This window comes from Nelumbo lutea, chromosome 1 (genome assembly GCF_056320005.1).
Source record: "Nelumbo lutea isolate HS-2025 chromosome 1, American lotus-T2T, whole genome shotgun sequence".
Lineage (NCBI taxonomy): Eukaryota > Viridiplantae > Streptophyta > Magnoliopsida > Proteales > Nelumbonaceae > Nelumbo > Nelumbo lutea.
In genome coordinates, this window is record NC_142684.1 from 87127973 (window position 1) to 87148980 (window position 21008).

The 21008-nt window shown below is 36.3% G+C and overlaps 1 protein-coding gene across 2 annotated transcripts in view; it reads left to right on the plus strand.

The window, feature by feature from the left end:
• LOC148875916 (translation initiation factor 3 (IF-3) family protein) overlaps positions 1-21008 on the plus strand; it is a 63520-nt gene that overhangs the window by 15465 nt on the left and 27047 nt on the right. For both annotated transcript variants that reach the window (XM_088965732.1, XM_088965733.1), the window contains exons 4-6: positions 1810-1877; positions 16952-17050; positions 18031-18087. In XM_088965732.1, the coding sequence (XP_088821858.1) occupies positions 1810-1877; positions 16952-17050; positions 18031-18087 (224 nt within the window). The remainder of the gene's footprint in view (positions 1-1809; positions 1878-16951; positions 17051-18030; positions 18088-21008) is intronic.

The following is a 21008-nucleotide window of genomic DNA, read 5'->3' on the forward strand; positions in this document are numbered from 1 at the left end:
GACTCTCCAAAATTATGAATCTTCAATTTAAACACATCCATGTAATAGTGGTCAAACCATTTAAACTGTCCAATAGGGCATAACTTATGATCCATTGTTTATTGGATCTTCTCAATTAACACCAAAATTAGGAAAACAATGAAGAACTAGTGTGCACATATGTTAAATTGGCAAAGGCTGTGAGTTTAACTTTTCACATGTAAAAGTAATTTAGCCATTTAAGTTATGTTTATATGGTTCTATGAATTTTAAAAATAACACTAAGGGTCTGATTGGTTCGCCGTCGGAATTGGAATCGGAATCAAAATCCTTTGGATTCGGAATCTGAATGGTCTATTCCCATAGTCTGTTTGGTTCAGACAGGAATGGGAATGAAAATTAAAATCAACAGGAATGAGATTTCATTCCCAAGGGAGGGGGCAGGGAATGGCCATTCCCTCAAATGGGAGAATGCCATTCCAGCAGGAATGGGGATGGGATTATGATTCTGCTCAACCAAACAGTTGGAATCGGAATGGAATAGCCCCTTCCTGTGAACCAAACAGGGCCTAAGATCACTATATTTAACATATAATAAAATATTATTTATTATTTATCAAAAAAATATTATTTATCTGAGATATGTCCATGATTCCTAGTTTTTGGGTTCACTGAGTCAGACTCTTGGGTACATGTTTGATTCAGACTCCTGTGTCTGAGTCCATGCAAGTACCTGTTTAGCTCTAGTTACAATGGGACTTCAGCAAGGCCTGACACTTAGCCATTCTAATCATGGATGAATCGATAAAACATATTTAGGAGGAGTTCAATGGTGTATGTTATTTGCTGATGACAGTGTTTATTGATAAAATTACTTATTAAGAAAAGTATTAATTGATAAAATTGGAGAGGAGTTAAATACAAAATTGGGTTTATGGACAAATGCCTCAGAAATAAGAGGTTTTAAAATAACTATAACTAAAATAATAGGTTTATGGTACAAGGACTACAGATTTCCAACCAACTTGGAGTGACTAATTTGATAGTTGAAGGAGACTCTAAGGTGATAGTGGGATGGATGTCGAACCCAGAAACTGTTGTTTGGGGATATAGGGACATCATCAAAAAAGTCAAATGGCTTATGAGAATCATGTCAGTTAGCTTTCAGTGGGTTAGTAGATCGGCAAATGCTTTGGCAGGCTCTTTAGCTAAACAAGGGGCTTCAAGGGATTCTCTGTTTTTGGCTAATTTGTAACTGCAATCTGAAAAGAGTTGGGTTTGGAACCACCTTTAAGGGGATGAAACACCTCGTGCCTCCTCTTAGGGTGCTTCATGCTTGTACTATTTCTATCTCTATTTAATAAAATGCCATTCATTCATAAAAAAAATAATAGGTTTGGGCCCATGCAGACCCAGGTCCAGGCCATAGCTCGGACGTGACCCTGTCCAGCACATGATCAACCCTACTTCTGATGGAAGGGTCCGTTCTCCTTTATACTGGTTGTCCAGGCAGCCACACCCAAGAGTGGAATCAAACTGAGCTCCTCTAGTTTTCCTCTTGTGAAAATCCGGTTGGCCACTCTTACAAGAATCAGAAGATCGCGACGTATCAGGGGAGTATCGGCCTGTATCGATATTTTGATCCTTGCAGTCTTATTTGACCATATTTATAATGATGTTTGGCTCTGAGCAAACATTCACAGTTATCATTTCACATGGTCAAATTTCAATTTAGTATGATACTATATTATCAAACATCTAAAAGCAATTAGTTTAATATGCTATGGATTAGTATAGGGTTATAACTAATCACAATATTAATATTTGCAGGACATGAGATTGTCCCAAGGCATGAGGCATTAGAACGTGCAAGGAAGCTCAAGCTTGATTTAGTTGAGGTAAGCTTTTACAATTATATATCAGTTTTAATTGCAACGAGGATCTTTATATGCTAATACAATTTCAAAGAAAAAAGATAAAGGAAAAAGAAACATGCATGCAGAAACCAATTACTGGAAGCGGAAAAGAAGAAGAAGCTGGTTACATTTTCATTTGAGAGAGAAATCAGCTTCTATGCATTGTGATGTTGTGTGAACTCTAATCTAATTTGTGCTTCCTACTTTATTATTTTTCTTTTTTCTTTTCTAAGCGTCTTCTTGTTTTTGAGTCATATTGCAATTTTTCCATAGAGTTCTATTTTCTTCTCTAGGTCAAGTTTAGGAAACTTTTATCAGTGTATGACTAATGTACTGTATTTTCTGTATACTTGCTCAGATATAATCTTATCTTGTAACTTGTATGCACTATATAGATGAAAAATGATAGCTTCTACATCTTGGTGGGTGGAAAATACTACAAATGCAATATGCTATTTTTTGATCAATAACTGCAGCATTCATTAAATTATATGATTGAAATGTGTGTACATCTAAATATACAAAAAATTTGAGATGAACCATCTTATCTCTTCCCAATTCTTTTTACAATTGTGCCCAGAACATCAATTGTCTTTCTGTCCTTGCTTAGCTAATGCATCTTCCATAGCGTTAGCAATCTGTTTAATCCATTGTATTTCCCTTTCATATCCTTTGTCAGCCATTTGAACTCTTTCTTCTCATTGTTGTATGCCCGTAGTTTCATGTCCTCACTTAGAAGCCATCCCATTAATAATTTTGAATCTCCTTTAATAATTAATTACCTGATACTCAATTGAATTGCCTTTTTACACCTTCCACCATTGCCATAACTTCAGCCCTAAGGGAGTCTTCTTCACTTACTGGTCCTGAAAAGAGGGCAATTACCTTTCCTTCCTCATCCCTAAGCACCCCTCTAATTCTTGAAATTCCAGGATTTTCAAGGTTGCTTCCTTAAAAGTTATGTTTTATGAATCCTCTCTCTGGTGGTGCTCATGAAGGATTGGTGATACTCTTATTACAAGAAGAATCAGCCACTTCCTTCCAGTTTCTAGTAATGTCATCCACTGTAACCTATGAAAAAACATGCCATTGTCTTTAACCAATGGGCCACTCTAATCAAAATGGACTCAATTAAGGTCTCCACACTTCTCTCCTTCTCTAAGAAGATTCTTGAGTTCCTTTCCTCCCATATAGTCCAAAGAATTGCCACTCTTATGCATTTCCACATGTATCTTCCCCTCTTCTTTGGCCATTAAAGGTTGTTTGAGCAAAGAGGCTTGGAACATTGGCTGAAGGAGTCCACCTACACCCAAACAAAGGGAGGAACCATTCCCAAATACAAGCAACAAAAGGATAAGAAATTTATAAGTGGTAAGAATTATAACCATTGGCCTTACACATAATACACCAACCAGGGGAGAGGCACTGGTTAGGTCTCTTCTTTTGAACTAAATCACACTAGCGGAGGGGCCTCTGTGTTGCAGGGGCTTGTGAAAGATAAGTATTTTATATAAAAAAAGAATTTGATAAGGGAGGTGAGAAAGTTGGCTGTTAGATTAAAATTAGAAAGTATATGCAAGTACTTGAAGTGTGGAAAAGTACATGCAGCTAATAGCTTGTAATGGCAAGTGTTCCATACAAGATTATGCCACCAGTACCATAAATTAAAAGTAGCAAAAAAGTGCCATTAAACATTTTTTAATCTCTTGTTATCTAGGCCTTCAAGTGCATTAATGCCAGAGGATAAAGTTTGTTGTCAACACCTGTAATAATCCATTTATTAGTAAATTAACCTTGTATATGATCAATTTCATATATTAAAGATTTTTGGCTATCGTGTTCACCTTCTTCAAGTATAAACTTTAGTGATGGTGATTCAAGTAGCGATGAGCCTATGGATATATTTTTGTAGAGTTAGTAATAAGTTGGATAATGTACAAGTAGCATATAAAATAAATTATTGATTAATTTAATAATTTGGTAAATGAAATAAATAAAAATTATGGGTTACAGTGTATAACTAAAATAAATAAATAAAGTTCCATTTATATTGGCATGAGATAGGTATGAGCTATTCCAAAGCAGACCTAACCTGTTGATAGCCCCAAACCAAATCTAACTCGTTCATTTATTATTGGGACAAGACCGGTCCAAGCTATCTAGAACCAAACCCAACCCATAGACAATAGTAAAATAAATAAATAAGTTTCTATTAATTATTGGGACAAGATTGGCCCAAGCTATCTAGAACCAAACCTAGCCCGTTGACAATCCTAAATACTGGGATTGTAGTAAATTAAATAAATAAAAAATTATAGATAAATAAATAAAACTTGACCTGTTGACAACACTAAAATAAATAAATAAAATTCCATTTATTATTGGGCCAAGAACCTGTTGACAATCCTAAATATTGGATTTGTAGTAAAATTAAATAAATAAATAATTATAGATAAATAAATAAAACCCAACCCGTTGACAACACTAAAATAAGTAAATAAATAAAGTTCCATTTATTATTGGGCCAAGACTGGTCCAAGCTATCTAGAGCCAAACCCGACCCATTGACAACCCTAAATATTGGGTTTGTAGTAAATAAAATAAATAAAATATTATGGATAATAATGCATTAAAACCAATGATATCAATTACACCAAAGATATATTTTTCTCTAGAAAATGAATAAATAAAAAAACAAAAAAATTTGCACATTATCACCAAATTGGACAAAGTGCCGAATTAAGTGGAAAAGATTGACCAACATTAATTCTTTGATTGTCTCAAGTTAAACTTAAAAATTAAAAAAAAACATATGAAAACATTAATTAATTTTATCTGATTAAATTATGCTAAATTAATTTATATAATTATGTAAAATTAATAATTATAATTTTAATAGTACTTTTCTTTAATAATTGTTAGAGTTAGCCGAATGAGGGGTAGATTAGTCTTTTCCATCCACTTTGAGTTATGTGCTTATGTGGCAGTTCTAATTAGACTCCCTGTCCCATACTTGAGTGTGGGTAGTTTAGTCTTTGTACTTAATTAAACCCCTAATCCATATTATGGTCGAATGGTAGGGTTTAGCCTATCAAGTTCGACTGTTTTCTTCTTCTTCTTCTGGTTTGAACTACTGTAGCTACAGAACAAACATGGTATCAGAGCAGGACGTTTCTCTCTAAATCTCCTCCCCTGCTCCTCTCTGGTCGTGACCTCATTTTTTTCCTTCTTTCTGGGCTGAAAATGGAGAACATAGATTCGACCTAGGTCTGAGAACACTTCAGTCCTTCCTCTGCGTAGAACTTGACTATTTTTCAAGAAAAACAACTCCGGAAGTAAGTGGATGGTCGACTGAAGCTCTTCGTCCAAGGTTGGTTACCTTTTTTTTTTGTGCTGTTGGTATTTCTGTGTTGAAAGTCTTCAAAATCTGCTTGGACTGATTAGAACCTAGAGAACTAGGTTGTTTGCATCCTTGGTTCTTGGAAAAAGGTTCAAGAACAGGTTGTGTTTACAGTGGCCGAATGGTGTAAGGGTATGTTTGACCCTTTTATGTGGGTCTGTAGTTGGTTTGAAGCCTTTGTTGGTCACAAGTGACCTGAATTGAATGACAGGTTACTGCAGTGGTAGTAGTTGATGCTTTCTTTGGACTTGTAGTGCCCTCTAAAAAGGTCAGACAGATCTGTACCATGTGTGACAGCTATGGTTGTGTGTGCTTGTAATGCTCAACCTCTATTGAGCAGCTTCAAGAGGGCTTGTATGTAGTTAGTGAGTTGCTGAGTTAATGTCAGTGTGGTTTATGGTTTTGTGAAATCAGTAGTGGTGTGAACAAGAACAAAAGTTTGTGTATCTATCAACTGTGTTTGGGGACGGCTGTAGTGTCTGGGACATCTGTGTGTTTGGGGACTGATTGATTGACTGGTTGTGAACAGTGGTGATTGATTGTGAGCCTATTATCTATGTTTGGGGACTGTAGTGTCTGGAACATCAAACTCTTGACAACAGTACTAAGTTGGCAACTGGGAATTCAGATTAGAAGTAGCATTGGAAGGCATCATGGTAGCAATTGGAGATGGTTGTAGTGATCAGAAACCTAGTGTGGTGATTCCCTCTGACTATTTGGGTGTGCAGATGACTTCAATTAAACTTAATGGTGAGAACTATGTACCATGGGCGAAGTCAGTGGAAGTTTTTCTCAAGGCAAAGAGGAAAGTGAAGCATGTGAAGGAAGATAAACCACCACCTGACTCTTTAGAGTTTGATGATTGGGAACAGGAAGATGCCCAAATCATGACATGGTTATGGAATAGTATGGAACCTAAAATAAGTGCCAACTTTATGTTCTTAGATACAACTAAGGACATATGGGAACATGCCAAGAAGCTTTATTCTAGGCAGGATAAAACTACGAGGGTATATCAGCTCTATCAGGAGTATTTTGATCTGCAACAAGGGTGTAAAACCCTAGAAGAGTACTATGCCAGCATGAAAAAATCAGAAATGAACTAAATGTCTATCATCCCCTAACTCCAGATGTTAAGGTTCAACAACAACAAAGGGAGCAACTAGATGTCACTAGGTTCTTAGTGGGGCTGAAATCAGAGTACGAACCGGTTAGAGCCCAAATTTTGGAAGCTCTACTCTTCCTACCCTTGAAGAAGTATTTGCAAGGCTCTACAGGATCTCCTTAGGTTCTATAGAGAGTACAACACCATCTGACAGATTAGGATTTGTGGTAGCCAGAGGAGGTGGACGCGGTAACAAAGGGGGAGGACATGGATCTTGAGGAGGTCGTGGTGGTTTCATATTTGGCCGTGGTGGTGGTCGAGACTCAGGGGGAGGCCGTGGTAAAGGAAAATGTACCTCTACTAGGAAGTGTACACACTGTGGCAAGGAAGGACATTCATTGAATTTTTGTTATGATCTCCATGGCCCACCTTCTACATGGGCAAATCATACAGTTGCTGTTAGGTTGATGTCAGTGATAACCAACAGCCAGATCTCACATCTTCCACATCTACATCTGTTTCTGGGAAGGAGATGATGAGTGTATCGCATGATGAGTATGAGAGGTTCCTTCAGGCTACTTCACAATATACTACTGCCACCCTTGCTCACTCAGGTATTGCTTGTCTGGCATCCAAACCCTCTCCCTGGATTATTGACTCTAGAGAATAATTCACTCATTTCTTTCATTAAATAATTCACTCCTCCTTCATTGCCTACCGCCACTCAGGTGAGGTAAGAGCCTCCTGGACATTCTACTCAAGCAATGGAGGAGGGACTCTTTGCCCTTCAGCATACTCAAACGTGGGAGCTCACTGCTCTTCCTCCTGGTAAGCATGTTGTGAGTTGTAAATGGGTGTATATTGTTAAATACTTGCCAGATGGTAGTGTGGAGCGTTTGAAGGCTAGACTTGTTGCTAAAGGTTATTCATAGTTGTATGGGGTGGACTATATGGAGACCTTCTCTCCCGTAGCTAAGATTGGCTCCGTCTGTGTCTTAATTTCCCTGGCAGTTATGTATGATTGGCCCTTGTTTCAACTTGACATTAAAAATGCCTTCCTTCATGGTGACATTATGGGGGAGGTATATATGGAGCAACCACTTGGGTTTGTTGCTCACGGGGAGGATGGTAAGGTGTGTAGAATGAAAAAGGCAATTTATGGGTTGAAACAATCGCCTTGTGCTTGGTTTGGGAAGTTTAGTGAAGTGGTGAAGAATTTTGGAATGAAACAATGTCAGTTGACCACTCAGTGTTCAACTATGATTCAGAAGCCGGAAATATTTTATTAGTGGTCTATGTGGATGATATTGTCATAATTGGCAGTGACAAATTGGGGATTGATAAACTAAAGGTCTTTATGCAAAACCATTTTCAAACGAAAGACCTTGGGAAGTTGAAGTATTTATTGGGTATAGAAGTTACTAGATCAAAACAAGGTATAAACCTGTGCCAAAGAAAATATGTTCTTGATCGGCTGGATGAAATAGGATTGTTAGGTGCAAAACCGACTGAAACTCTCATGGAGCCAAATGCTAAGTTGAGCAGTTATACAAGGGAAATATTTAATGATCCTGGAAGATACAGACGGTTAGTGGGGAAGCTAAACTATTTGACTATCACGAGATCATACATCTCCTTTGTAGTCATTGTCGTGAGCCAATTTATGCAAAACCCTTGGATACCTCATTGGGATGCAGTTCTTAGAATTGTAAGGTACCTAAAGGGAGCTCCAGGCCATGGGTTATTGTACAAACCAGGAGGAAGACTTGAGGTAATTGGGTATACAGATGCAGATTGGGCAGGCTCAGTGTCGGATAGAAGATCTACTACAGGTTACTGCACATTCCTTGGAGGCAATCTAGTGACATGGAAGAGTAAGAAGCAGACTATTGTGGTAAGGAGTAGTGCTGAAGCCGAATATAGAGCCATGACACGCACTACATGTGAATTAGTATGGTTGAGAAGCCTCCTACAAGAAATTGGATTTACAATGGACAGACCTATGAGATTGTACTATGATAATCAAGCTGCAATTCACATCTCATCTAATCCTATTTTTCATGAGAGAACAAAGTGCATAGAGATTGATTGCCACTTTGTGAGGGAGAAAGTCCTTACTGGAGAGATAAGCATAGAACATGTGGGCTCAGGTGATCAGTGTGCAAATTTATTTACAAAAGGTTTAAACTCAAGTGAATGTTGAGAGCTTCTTAGATTCCATTCTCTAAATGCAGGGGCACTGTCCACCACCAATGCTGGTAACCACCACCGACCACCACCCTTGAGCATGACCACTGTATGGAGAACAAACACAAAAATGGGAGAAAGCACCCCATCACTGACACCAACAACTTGTAAAAAAGAAATGGTATAGACTACAAGAATAACCCCCTAAAAGCTGACGAGAGGAAGCCTTTCAAGTATTAAACACTGGGCACAAAGAGCTTTTCGGGTATCTTACCAGTTAAAAGATTGGTTTCATACGTGAAAAGGAGAGAGAGGGTGGAGAATGCCACTAACTGGTGTTTATTCAGCAGATAATTTCATATGTTCTGTGGTCTTCGTATGTGGGATACTATTTCCTGCAAGGAGAACGCACGACCGTACAATCATTTCATTGTTAGGTTATATATAGATGTGTTGGTTCTTACATGGGCAACTTCCCAACAAGTTGCTGCTACTCTAGGTGGAATAGGCTTAAACCATACCTTTATTGCAGGTAAAGGTCTCAAAGAGTGGATTGTGGGCTGAGATTGTTCTTTGAAAAAGGAGGCACAGGTAAATAGCCAGAGGGAGAACATGTCCATATTTGGTTATCAATTTTGAATGGGTCAAGAAAGATTCCTCCAAGCAGTTGAATTAGGGAAAGAACATTAGGAATGTCAGAGTCCCTTAGTCCCTTACACCCCTTCTAAATCCTAGGTCCTAATTGAAGCCATTTCTTGAGTTTGAGGGAACCATGGAGTTAGAAATAGGTTCAGGGTTTTTGCTTTAATGAAAAGAGGTGTTGTTCAACTTCAGTTGAAGATTTTGTGAAAGGATGGTGGATCCAAGGACTGAGTAAAAAAGGAAAAGCCAATTGGCAAATAGTCCCAGGAACACTTTTCTGGTTGATATGGCGGGAAGGAAACTCAAGGCTGTTCCAGAGCAAAGGATGTCAGGACAAGGAAGTTTGGCAGAAAATTGTGAGGAAGCTGTTATCTTGGTTATCATCACAGTTAGTTTTAGAAGGGTCTTTCATTAGTTCTCGTTTGGAAGTTAAAAATCTTTTTGTAATCTCAAATGGGATAATGGTCTAATTTGCTTTGTATTTTCCCTTTGTACAGCTGCTGGTTGTACTTGTTTTTTGCTCTAATGAAATGATACCTTATCTTTTCTCAAAAATAAAGAAATAGGTTCATTGTGTACCGATAATAGTGAAAATAAAGAGGAAAATTGGTCCTTCAGTGGTGAGGTTCCTAGCTAAACATGCTCCTAGAATTTGGTACGGTCCCTCGAACATAGATAATACCTGAAATAGGGTAGAAGTAAAGTCTGAACTGCATTGATGGCCTTCCAAGGAGAAGCTCAGTTTTCCCTAGTTGACACTCCAATGTCCCATTTGTTGTTCAAGAGCCCATGTATACTTACAGTCACTCTTGCCCATAATTTATCTCTTTCTTGAGGCATCCTCCATAATCACTTCCCCAACAAAGCTAAATTCCTCTTTTGAATATTTCCTAATCCTAGCCCCCCCTTTGCTTTGGCTCCTACTAATTCAGTGTTTTAAAAGCGCATGGCGCAAAAAAGGTGCAAGGGCCAATTTGTGCCTAAGGCGCAAGGCATGGAGTGCGCCTTTTTGAAGCAAGGCACAAAAATACAAAAAAATGTCAAAAAAATTCAAAAAATGCAAAAAAAATACAATAAATATAATTAATAAAAATATAAACTTAAGTTTCAAAGTTAATGTTTTAAAAAACCTATTATCTAAAATTAAAATACATAAACATAACATGTAAAGTGTATTCAAATGAAAATTTAAAAATAAAATCAAACATATAAAACATTTTCAAGCATGTAAAACCCACAATCTCTTTTTTTCCTCAATTTCATTACTTAAAGTAGCTAATGTGATGTAAAACATATTACATTCCTAATTCTACGAGCCACCTCTATGCCCCACCCCTTGAGGCAAGCCCAAACAAGTCCATGTTAAGGTCTTAAATTCTTAATTTTTTGTGTGAAAATTAAGAATTTAAGACCTTAACATGGACTTGTTTGGGCTTTCCTTGAGGGGCGTGGTCAAGGGCTGCTAGGTTCAAAAAAAGCAAAATTTTCAAAAGGCGCATGCCTGGGCTAAGGCGCAAGGCGCATCAGGTGCACGCCTAGGCGCACTAGGCGTGTGCCTTTTGAAAGTGCTGTGCCTAGGACCGGGCTCGGATCTGTTACCCACTTGTTGTTCCTGCATCTCTACCCACGTTATATAACAGCTATGCATTGGGAATATCTTCCTTCTCATTCATAGGGAGATGTTCCAATACATGGCGGCAGTGTTCCGTGAATAAAGATGTGGGAATAAATAGTGGGTAGTAGATCCGGAGTGCCTAGGACCTGGGCGAGGCACTTACCCTAAAATGCGCCTAGGTATGCCTTTTAAGTCACTGTACTAACTTAACCTGATGGTCCTTTTCTTCCTTGGGTTGACGGGTTTCCCTAAAAACCCCTTGTCAACTATTCAATACTTCCACTAACTCCCTCATTCTAGGATCTTAAAGATTGATAGATAGTAGACAAGGAGGTTATCTAAGGTCCTGAATCCTGATTAGGGTTATCCTTCCTCCAAGAGATAAATAACTCCTTTTCCAACATGCTAGCCTTTTTGAAAATCTTTCTACAACTTGGTTCCAAGAACTTGCCTCTTTTGGATTGGCTCCAAGAGGTAAACCTAGGTACTTTAGGGGCCACTGAGACAAATTGCAACTTAGAATTTTTGCACATTCTAACATCTCTCCATCTTCCATATTAATCCCTACTATACAACCCTTGTCAAAATTTACCTTTAGGCTTGTCATTTGTTCAAAGAGTTGTACCATTGTCTTCAAATTTTGAACCTCCTCTCAATCTTCATCTCCACTAAACAAGATAGTATCATTTGCAAATTGCAGGTGAGTAATTGATACTCTATCTCTCTCCACTCTTCACCCTTTTACTAAATGTCTCACATCTGCCCTAATCATCAGTCTACTAAGAATCTCTGCAATGAGCGTAAAAAGGAAGGGGGAAAGGGGGTCTCTCTGTCAAATCCCTTGACTAGCCTGAAAGAAGTCCACCACTATTCCATTTACTAGAATAGAATAGTGAGATGTCTGGGTACAACCCCACACCCACTTGCACCATCTCTCCCCAAAGCCACATTGCTCCATTACCTCCACTAATGCTAACCAGTCCACCAAGTCATAAGCTTTCTCCAGATCAAGTTTACAAATTAATCCTTTCCTCCTAGATCTCTTTAACTTCTCTACATTGATTGGCAATCAAGATCAGATTTGTAATATGCCTGCTTTTCATGAAAGCCCCTTGATTAGGAGAAATGATTGATGGGAGGACTTCCCTAATCCTCAAGGACATGACCTTTATTATTATTTTGTATAAGCTACTCACCAAACTAATAGGTTTAAAATCCTTTGGATTGATCTCACCTGGTCATCCCTCTCAAAGAATTCCTTGAAGACCTCCAATAAATCACACTTTAAAAATTTCCAACAGTCTTGGTAGAATGCCGTTGTGAATGTAATATGTTATCATTACATGCTTGATCCACATTTACATATCATGTCTTCAATTGTTTCCTTCTAGATTTAGGGGGCAATAAAACGAGGATGGTGGCTTCTTTCCCTTCTTTCTTGCCTAAACAGGGGCTCTACTTCTTTCCTCCTATGTTATTTGCTTACTCTATGGTTATTATGAATTTTTTTTTTGACTTTCTTAAAGACTTAATAGACTTGTATGTCTTCCATGTATTTGGATTATGACATTTTATAGATGTTCAATTATCAATGGAATTTTTAGAATATGATTATGGGTTATCACATTATGCAATTAAGGAGGTTTATGTGCTTTTTATTTGATATATAATCCAAAATTTCATATTCTTATTTGTCTTTTTTTTTTTTTTTGTTTTCCTTGAAAAGTTGTGCCTTGCCTTGGGCATCAGGCATTTGGAAATCATTGTGGTTTTATTGCACCTCTCTCTTTTAAAATATTGGTGCATCTTTGGTTGTTAGTGTTGCATGGTCATGGGTATGGCAATTTGAATTCAAGGTATGTCTAGGAGTCCAACTTGGTAGGATGAAAAAATATTCACATAGGGACAAATCTGGAAAATGGTATTAATGTTAAAAACAAGGATCAAAGTATCGATATTGGGTATTGTATTGGACAACTTGGATATGAATACAGATATGCTTGGGAAACACATGGATATGGACGAAAAATATGGAAACACTTGGGAAATGTATAGAAATTCCATAAATATATTAATAATATTAAGTTTAATGTCAAAATAATTATAAATAATATATAAATACATAGGAGTTTTATATTTTAATGGTATATATGAAGAAATATAGTACAACTAATACAGCGAGATGCATAGATATTATGCAATTTTATTGATAATGCATCAATCAAGAATCCAAGGCACATATTATATTCTTAGAAATTAATACATGCACAAAGCCATTATTATTTTATTTTCTATTAAAGTCTAAGGCACAAAACATATGCAACTATTCTATTTGAATTACTATATCAATATTTTTTTTTTGATAATTGAAATGATTTTATAAATCAGCAATAAAATAGTACAAAGTTCTCATGGAAAGGTACGAGTTGCAACCTCTCCAGGCTAGTTAAGTACAAATTTCTGAATTAATAATAACTTACATAGAAGCACAAAAAAGATCTTCCCTATATAGCTCCTGTTTGGCTAGAGCATCAGCCAAAGAATTAGCAGACCTACTAACCCATTTTACCTCCACTCTCATATTGCTGGTTAACCACTTTACTTTTTTGATGAGATCTTTGTAGCCCCAAATGGTGGTATCCAAGTTTAGAAGCCACCTGGTTACCACTTGAGAGTCCCCTTCAACTAGGAGATGCTCCACCCCAAGCTGGTTGGCGATCTGAATTCCTTGTACTGCAACAAGTATTTCTACCCTTGTGGAATCCCCCACTCCCACCGGTCCTGAGAATAGGGAAATTATGTTGCTATTCTTGTTTCTCAAGATACCCCCTATACCTAAAGGCCCGGGATTGCCTTGGCTGCTTCTTACAAAGTTCAGCTTAATGACACTTTCCAAAGGCAGAACCCATTATAACAGAATTCTATCCTTCTTTGTTGAAGTGTTGGTTATTACTAGCTAATTTCTCCACAAATCATCAAAGATATCCACAGTTTTCAGCCAAAGGATTGCTCTTGTTAGGATACAATCCTTCATTTCATCTAACCCTCTTTCCTTCTCTAAAAAAATTCTTGCATTTCTTTCCTCCCAAAGAGTCCACAGAGTGGCTGCCCCGACACATCTCCACATGACCTTACCTCTTCTAGTGTGCCAAACAAAGACAGATGGGTTGAATAACAAGCTTAAATTAGAAGGCAGAGACCACCTACCTCCAAATAGACAAAGGCTCCGCCTCCATATAGCTGTAGCAAAGGAACATGAGATCAGCAAATGGACACAATCCGCCTCCAAGGTGTATAGCCTTACACAAGCGAGGGAGAATACCATGTATAGCCTTCCAAGGTGTAGTAAGGGTAGCTCGACGAGATATCCAGGAATCCCAACCATTTCCTGCACAACCATGAATGCTTGCCACCACCTCATGCCATAATCTCTCTCTCTCAAGGTCATCTCCATAGCCACTTCCCTAGAAGGGCTACATTCTTCAACACTATGTTCTTTATCCCTAAACCCCCTTCTTCCTTTGGTTTATTAACTATCTCCCATCTGATCAAGTGATCATTTTTCACAGAAAGGAATCCTGAACACAGAAAGGAAGTAGGTTGGAAGGTTGGCAAGTGTAGCCTTAATTAAGGTCAGCCTACCCCTATTGAAATGTAATTCTTTTTCCAAGCCGCCAAGAACTTATCAAATTTCTCCACAATAGGGGCCCATAAATTACTTTCTTTAGGGTTGGCTCCCAAGGGTAGTCCTAAGTATGACAAAGGCTAGGAAGAAATATTACAACCTAAGCATTCTGCAATTACTAAAATGTTAGTAAACAATATCAATATTTCTATATCAATATCAATAAATGTCTAAGCCCAGAAATTACTATATCAATATTTCTATTTTACTATTTTTTATTTTTAACATTAACAAAAAAAATCAATTCTCAAATGCTTAGTAAACAATATTTTCATTTTTTAAAAATAAATATATTATTATAAAATGTAAAGTATTAATTAATAATTTATAAAAAATAAATAATATTAACTTAGAATTATCAAATTATTAAAATTTTGAAGATATATCATATGAGAATTCATAAATTCTAATTACTAAAATCATTATTCAGTTATTAATATTTTATTTTATAATATTTCTAAAATACAAAATTATTTTATTTCTATATAAATGTAGATTAGTGTAATTGACCAATTCAATTTATGTTATATTCTCAATTATTTTTTAAATAATATTTTTATCTTTGTAAATAGTAAATACATTGTTATTTAATGCAAATTAAAATATTAATTAATAATTTATAAAAAATTATAAATTTTAAGTATTAAACTAATTATTCTATTATCATAATTTTTTTTATAAATTTCTTGAAATTAAAACTCATTTTTTGGTATATATGTAGATATGATAATGTATTTATTCCATTGGTTCATAAAATACTAATTTTGAAAATTATTCTTTTTATTTTTTTTTGAAAATGCTAATTTATCTTTTTAATTTATACTTGGAGTTGTTGAATATTAGTATATATTGTTTATTTCGATTGCATGTAGACTTTCCTGTTGATAAAGGTTAATGTATTTCATTTATTATCAAGAAGTAGAAAGTGGCTTGGTGGTTGAAGAGACATGTACTCTTGGTCGTTGGGCAGCTTTGGTTCTTTGGTTCGAATCACGCCAGACTCTTTTTTTTTTTTTTTTTTTTAAGTGAGACACAGGTTTGTTGTTGTCAAACGAAGGTGCGGTACGCTGTCGTTTCAGTGTGTATCAAACCATATCGCCCGATACTATACGATATGCGCCGATATGGTAGCGTATCACACTGGTACTCATGACTGGCAGGATATGCATCTAGGTGTGGCATATCTTGTATCGGTGAGGTTTGATACCAATATGATACGCCCTGTCGTGTCAATATTTTAATCCTTGGTTAAAAGTTGAAACATCCATATCTTGTGTATTCTAACATCACATAACTCTAGAAATGTTTTTTTTTTCTAAAAGTTAGCTGAGCAATTTATTCGAAATTAAGTGGCTCGGTGATCTCCTTTCCTTGCTTAAGTGCTAACAGTTCCTCCTTGTTGAGTTCCCATTATCCAATTGGTCCCAAGTACACTATGACTTCTAAAGACTTCACCTACTCCATAAGGTCTTGGATTGCCACTTTAACTTCCATCAAAGATTAACTTTGTCTATCCAATATTTGGGGGGGGGGGTTCATTGGATGTGCATGATGTTCATTGTCTTGACCCATTGTGCCACTCTTACTGTAGTATTTTCTATTAATGCCTCCTTTGTTTTTTGTTGCCTTGTGATGATTCTTGAGTTCATTTTTGCCCAAATAGCCCAAATGACAGCTGCACTTATATGCCTCCATAAGATTCTCCTCTTTAAATGAGTATGTCTAAACCATGTATGCAAATGCAATCCTGAACTTGTTGTATAGGTTCTCAAATAACTAATCTAATGCCACCAAGGTCAGGCCTGTTCCAACTTTAATAAAATAAGGAAAAAGTGAAGAAAATGATAGAAGAAAGAAAGAGAAGAAGATAGGAAGAGAAAGGGAAGGGAAAGAGAAGAATAGGAGAAGAAAAGAGGGAAGACAAGAAAGGAGAAATCTGTTCTCTTCTTCTTACTGTCGACCCAGGTTGTATTAACATTCTACTAAGGCTGAAATGACTACAATACCCTTATGAAATCTACAGCAGATATAAGAGAGAAAGAATAACATGAAAATGACAATACTGCTCCTGTTAACTACTTCTAACAATTATGACAAGGCCAAACAGACAAGTGTGTCAGTCAATTTATGCTATAAGTTGAGTCACAAGTCTTTGGCTGTAGGTTTTGAGTTTTACCTTCTCTTTTTCCCACATCATCTTCTTCTCAATTGATATAGGTAGAAATTATGAACTTAATATCCTTGTTTATGAATCAGAATACTTAATATCTTTGGGTGATTGACTTTTCTTTTCTACATTATTTCCCTTCTGTATTATCACTTTTATATAATTCTTGTGGACACTGTTATCAGATGATTTTAATCTTGACCAAATTATTTCTAATATGGGGGTTCAGCAAAGAGTCTGTTTAATGTTTTACAGGTCCAACGAACTGCAAAACCACCTGTTTGTAAACTCATGGACTTCCATTTAGAGAAGTACAAACGAAAATTAAAGGAGAAGGAGCGCACAAAAAGTAAAGTAAGATACCTTTTATTATTCATTCTTGTGGATTTTATGAATACAACTTATTGGTGGATCAAGCCTCTTCCATTTTCATTTGTTATATGTTGAAGGATCTATGCTCTGCCATAGTAGATTCCTATTCAGTGACTAATCTCTTGTGAATAATTACTTTTTTTGTCAATAGAAAGAAAATTTTACTAAAAAGCAAAAGAGATACATAAAAAGGAAAGGGTGATGCTATCTCTACGAGGACTGAAATTGGGGAGCTTGCTCCACTGTAGCATTACTTTGGTAGAAAGTCTCCAAGTTTTTTTTTTCATAGTAAAATAAAATGAAAGATTTTGTTAAGAGAAGAAATACAAAATCTGGGTAGTGTGGTTAGCATCATGAGATGGAACCCCAATACAAAGAGTCCTTAGAGGAAAACATTTCAGACACAGTAGAATCAAAACTTCCATCTGAACATCTTTAAAGTTTAAATTCTGTATGCAAAAGATTCCTATCCAAAATCAGATTTCCCACTGATGCACACATTCTTTCATGACTCGTCTGAACACCTTCAAAAAAAAAATCTTCTATTTCTCTCCTTCGAGATGCTCCAAATTACAGAAAACAGAAAGCAACTCCAAAATATTTTAGCAACCAACTGGGAGAGATTAGTTATCACTTTCCCATTGAACCTATTTTTCTATTCTTTCTCCTCTTTTCCTCTTGTCCTTTTCTACTTTTACAGCATATCTAATACCAGTACATGATTGATTTAAATAGTAATTATGTTTTATTTGGCAATGATAAAAGAATAAGTTTCAACTGAAAAAGTGTGTTTATTTCTAAATATAAAAAAGTGAGTTTATTTCTTGAAATTCTCAAACATGCTGCATATAAGGTCTTCAGGTATATACATCTTTCTTAATTAATTTGTTCCTATACATGCTTATATAAAACAATATATCTGGAGTTTTCTAAAATTTAAATGATTGGATTTTCTTTTGCAGTCTGAGGTTACTCTACGCACAGGAGATTGCAAAGAAATCAAGTTTTCAGCAAAAACTGTATGTTTATTTTGTTACTGTTATTTTTTTCTTATCAAACAACTGGTGTTTCCTGAAGGTTCTCATTTTTCTTGGAAAAATAATGGAATAAACACTTTTTCTATTTATGTTCACTTTAGGAGCCTGGTTAGACCGATACAAATCAGGTGTCCAGGAAATGAAGTAGCTGAAAGAAAAACATTTCATCATAAATATCTTTTTAGGGGTTTTTTGGTTGATGCAAATCATGAGGCACAGTTTTATTGTGCTGTCTCCTAAAAGTGAACATAGAATCAGGAGATGAGGAAATGAAATATCTGAAAGAAAAGCCTTTTGTCACTGACCTTTTTAGGGGATTTATGGTTGGCAGAAATTATGAGGTAGACAGTTCTGTTCTGCTGAGAAACTTGAAATGGCATTCCCTCACTTTGAGCATAGGAGGATTACTATTTCTGGATCCTTGTGAATGCTGCTAAGTATAATTTTTTTCATGATTTCATGTACTGGATATTCCATATGCTACTTTGTTTTTTCTTGGGTCAAAAAGTTCCATGGGAAAACTTAGCATAACAAATTTGGTACTGAATAAATGATTATTAATTTTTCTCTTTAACTTTGTTTTTGGAGCCTTAGCAAGGAAGAATCTTTTTATTATTGGATCAGTTACTTTAGTTGTTAAACTATAACTTGCATTTACCCCTTTATCTGGACAATATGTCCACAAAAACTATGGTTCCTTTTGAAAGAAAAAATGGTTTATATGTATTTATAACGTGAGGGTGGGGCTTGGTACAATGGTTGGGTTGCTCCATTGCAACCTGGGTGACCAGGGTTCGAAGCTTGGAAACAGACTCTCTGTATGTGCAGGGGTTTGGGTGCTTACACCTATCCCTCCCCAGATCCTGCAATGGCGGGAGCCTCGTGCACTGGGCTGCCTTTTATGTATTTATAGTGATGATGTGGACGCGTATTGGGAGCAGCAACAGCAATGATCCGGTGTTCTCATCCTATCCAATTTGGCAGCAACAATCTTATCCATTCAGCAGATTAGATTAGACTATCTTGTTATTCTTATCTTATTAAGTTAGTAGATTAGATTATCTTATCTTATTAGATTAGGATTAAGAGAGACTTATCTTATTAGATTAGGATTAAGAGAGATTATCTTATCTTATTAGATTAGGATTAAGAGAGACTTATCTTATCTTATCAGTCTTATCTTATCAAGATAGAGTTGGAGGTCTCCCTATTCAGCAAGGAGTCTCCCTAGGAGCAGGACTCTTGTAATCTCCTATTTAAAGAGCCACTATTATTGAATAAAGGCATCCAAAATTTCAGTCAAAGAGAAGAGTAAAGGAGAGTTAGTTAGGGTGATCTCTTGGACAAATCACCCCTTAGGTCGCCACGATAGGATTAGCACGCAAAGGGAGGGGCAAGGGGAAACTAGAGGTTCTCCCCGTGGACCGACCTGTGACGAGATCCTACGCCCAGGCCCATAACATGTGACTAGGATGTTATGGTAGGCAATGGGCAAGGTCAACAACCTTCATAAATGTGATAAGAGTTTGATTATTAGATGATATCTGTAGAGATTTGTAGAGTACTAGAGTTGAAGAAGAGAAGATTAAAAAAAAAAGATATGAAGAGGAGAGATTTTGGGGAATAGTGGGAATAGATTTGAACATGTTTCTATACCCTAATTTGATATTACTTTGAGAACAAAATGTTTACAATTTTATCCCTGTGACAGAATGCATACCTACCTACACTCCCTCTCAACTGAGTACAAAGTTATGGCCTTTAGAAGTTTTCAATGCATTTTAGTGTGTAATCTGTGACTCAGCGACTGGGCTGAACGGGCCAATGCTTCAACTGCCCGGAATCTGGGTCGATTTTTTTTTACCATGTCAAAGGTTTTGGTCAAATGTTCAGCTTTTAGGAAAACCATACCTGGAAATGGGACTAGGTGATGGTTCGAACATTCAAGTCAATGGTGGGCGAAAACATTGATACAATCAGAACAAAGTTTCACCATATCCTTATTCTAATAAGGAGAAGCAAGTATTCTTACGTAAATGAGTTATAGAAATAGAGGACAAAAGAGAAACAAACTAGTGATGGATAAGCGAAATATAAGCATAAGTAGGGGATGGGATGATTAGTACAAGTACGCTGACCTTTGCAAAAGCAATAAGGTCTAAATTTGATGGAGCAAGATCTAGAAAACAACCATTGACTCCACTGGAGTGGGTAAAGTAACTGATGGCGTGTCTACGGTTGACTCAACACCACATAATAGCGGAGTAGAACCAAAAAAGGTAACATCTGGATAGACAAAGGACTTACTCTGGATTGTATCACTTGTACTAGTAACCAAGGAAGATACATTTAATAGAATGATGATCCAACTTATCAAGACTAGGACCTATTCTTTGCAAATATTAATCACAATCAAAAACATGGGGAAGATATGAAGGTAATGAAAGGAAATAACATAGAAAAAGGATATTTTCTATCAAGCCTAGAGGAGGGAATGCAATTTATAAGATAATATGATGCAAGAATTGCATCACTCTAGAAAGGTTTTTAAGCAAATATTTGTAATAGCAAAACATGTGTGACTTAACAAGAGATGATATTTCTTCATCTGAGTCATTCCATTTTGTTGTGGAGTGTGATCTGGAAGCCATGTCATTCATCCTTGAATAATTATTAATGAAAGTTACAAAAAAAGAATGAAAGTTAAAACCACTAGAATAGGTGACAAGACTAGGCCCCCTTGCATTTGAATGATCAAGGTAAAAAGGTATGGGAGAGGTAGGCCAATTATGGCTAATTAAACTATTTAATAAGATAATGATTAATGAAAACAAAAAGGGTGGTGGTTGAGTGGAGAAAGAGAACTATGGTTCCTATATTTAAAAAAAAGGTGATATACAAAG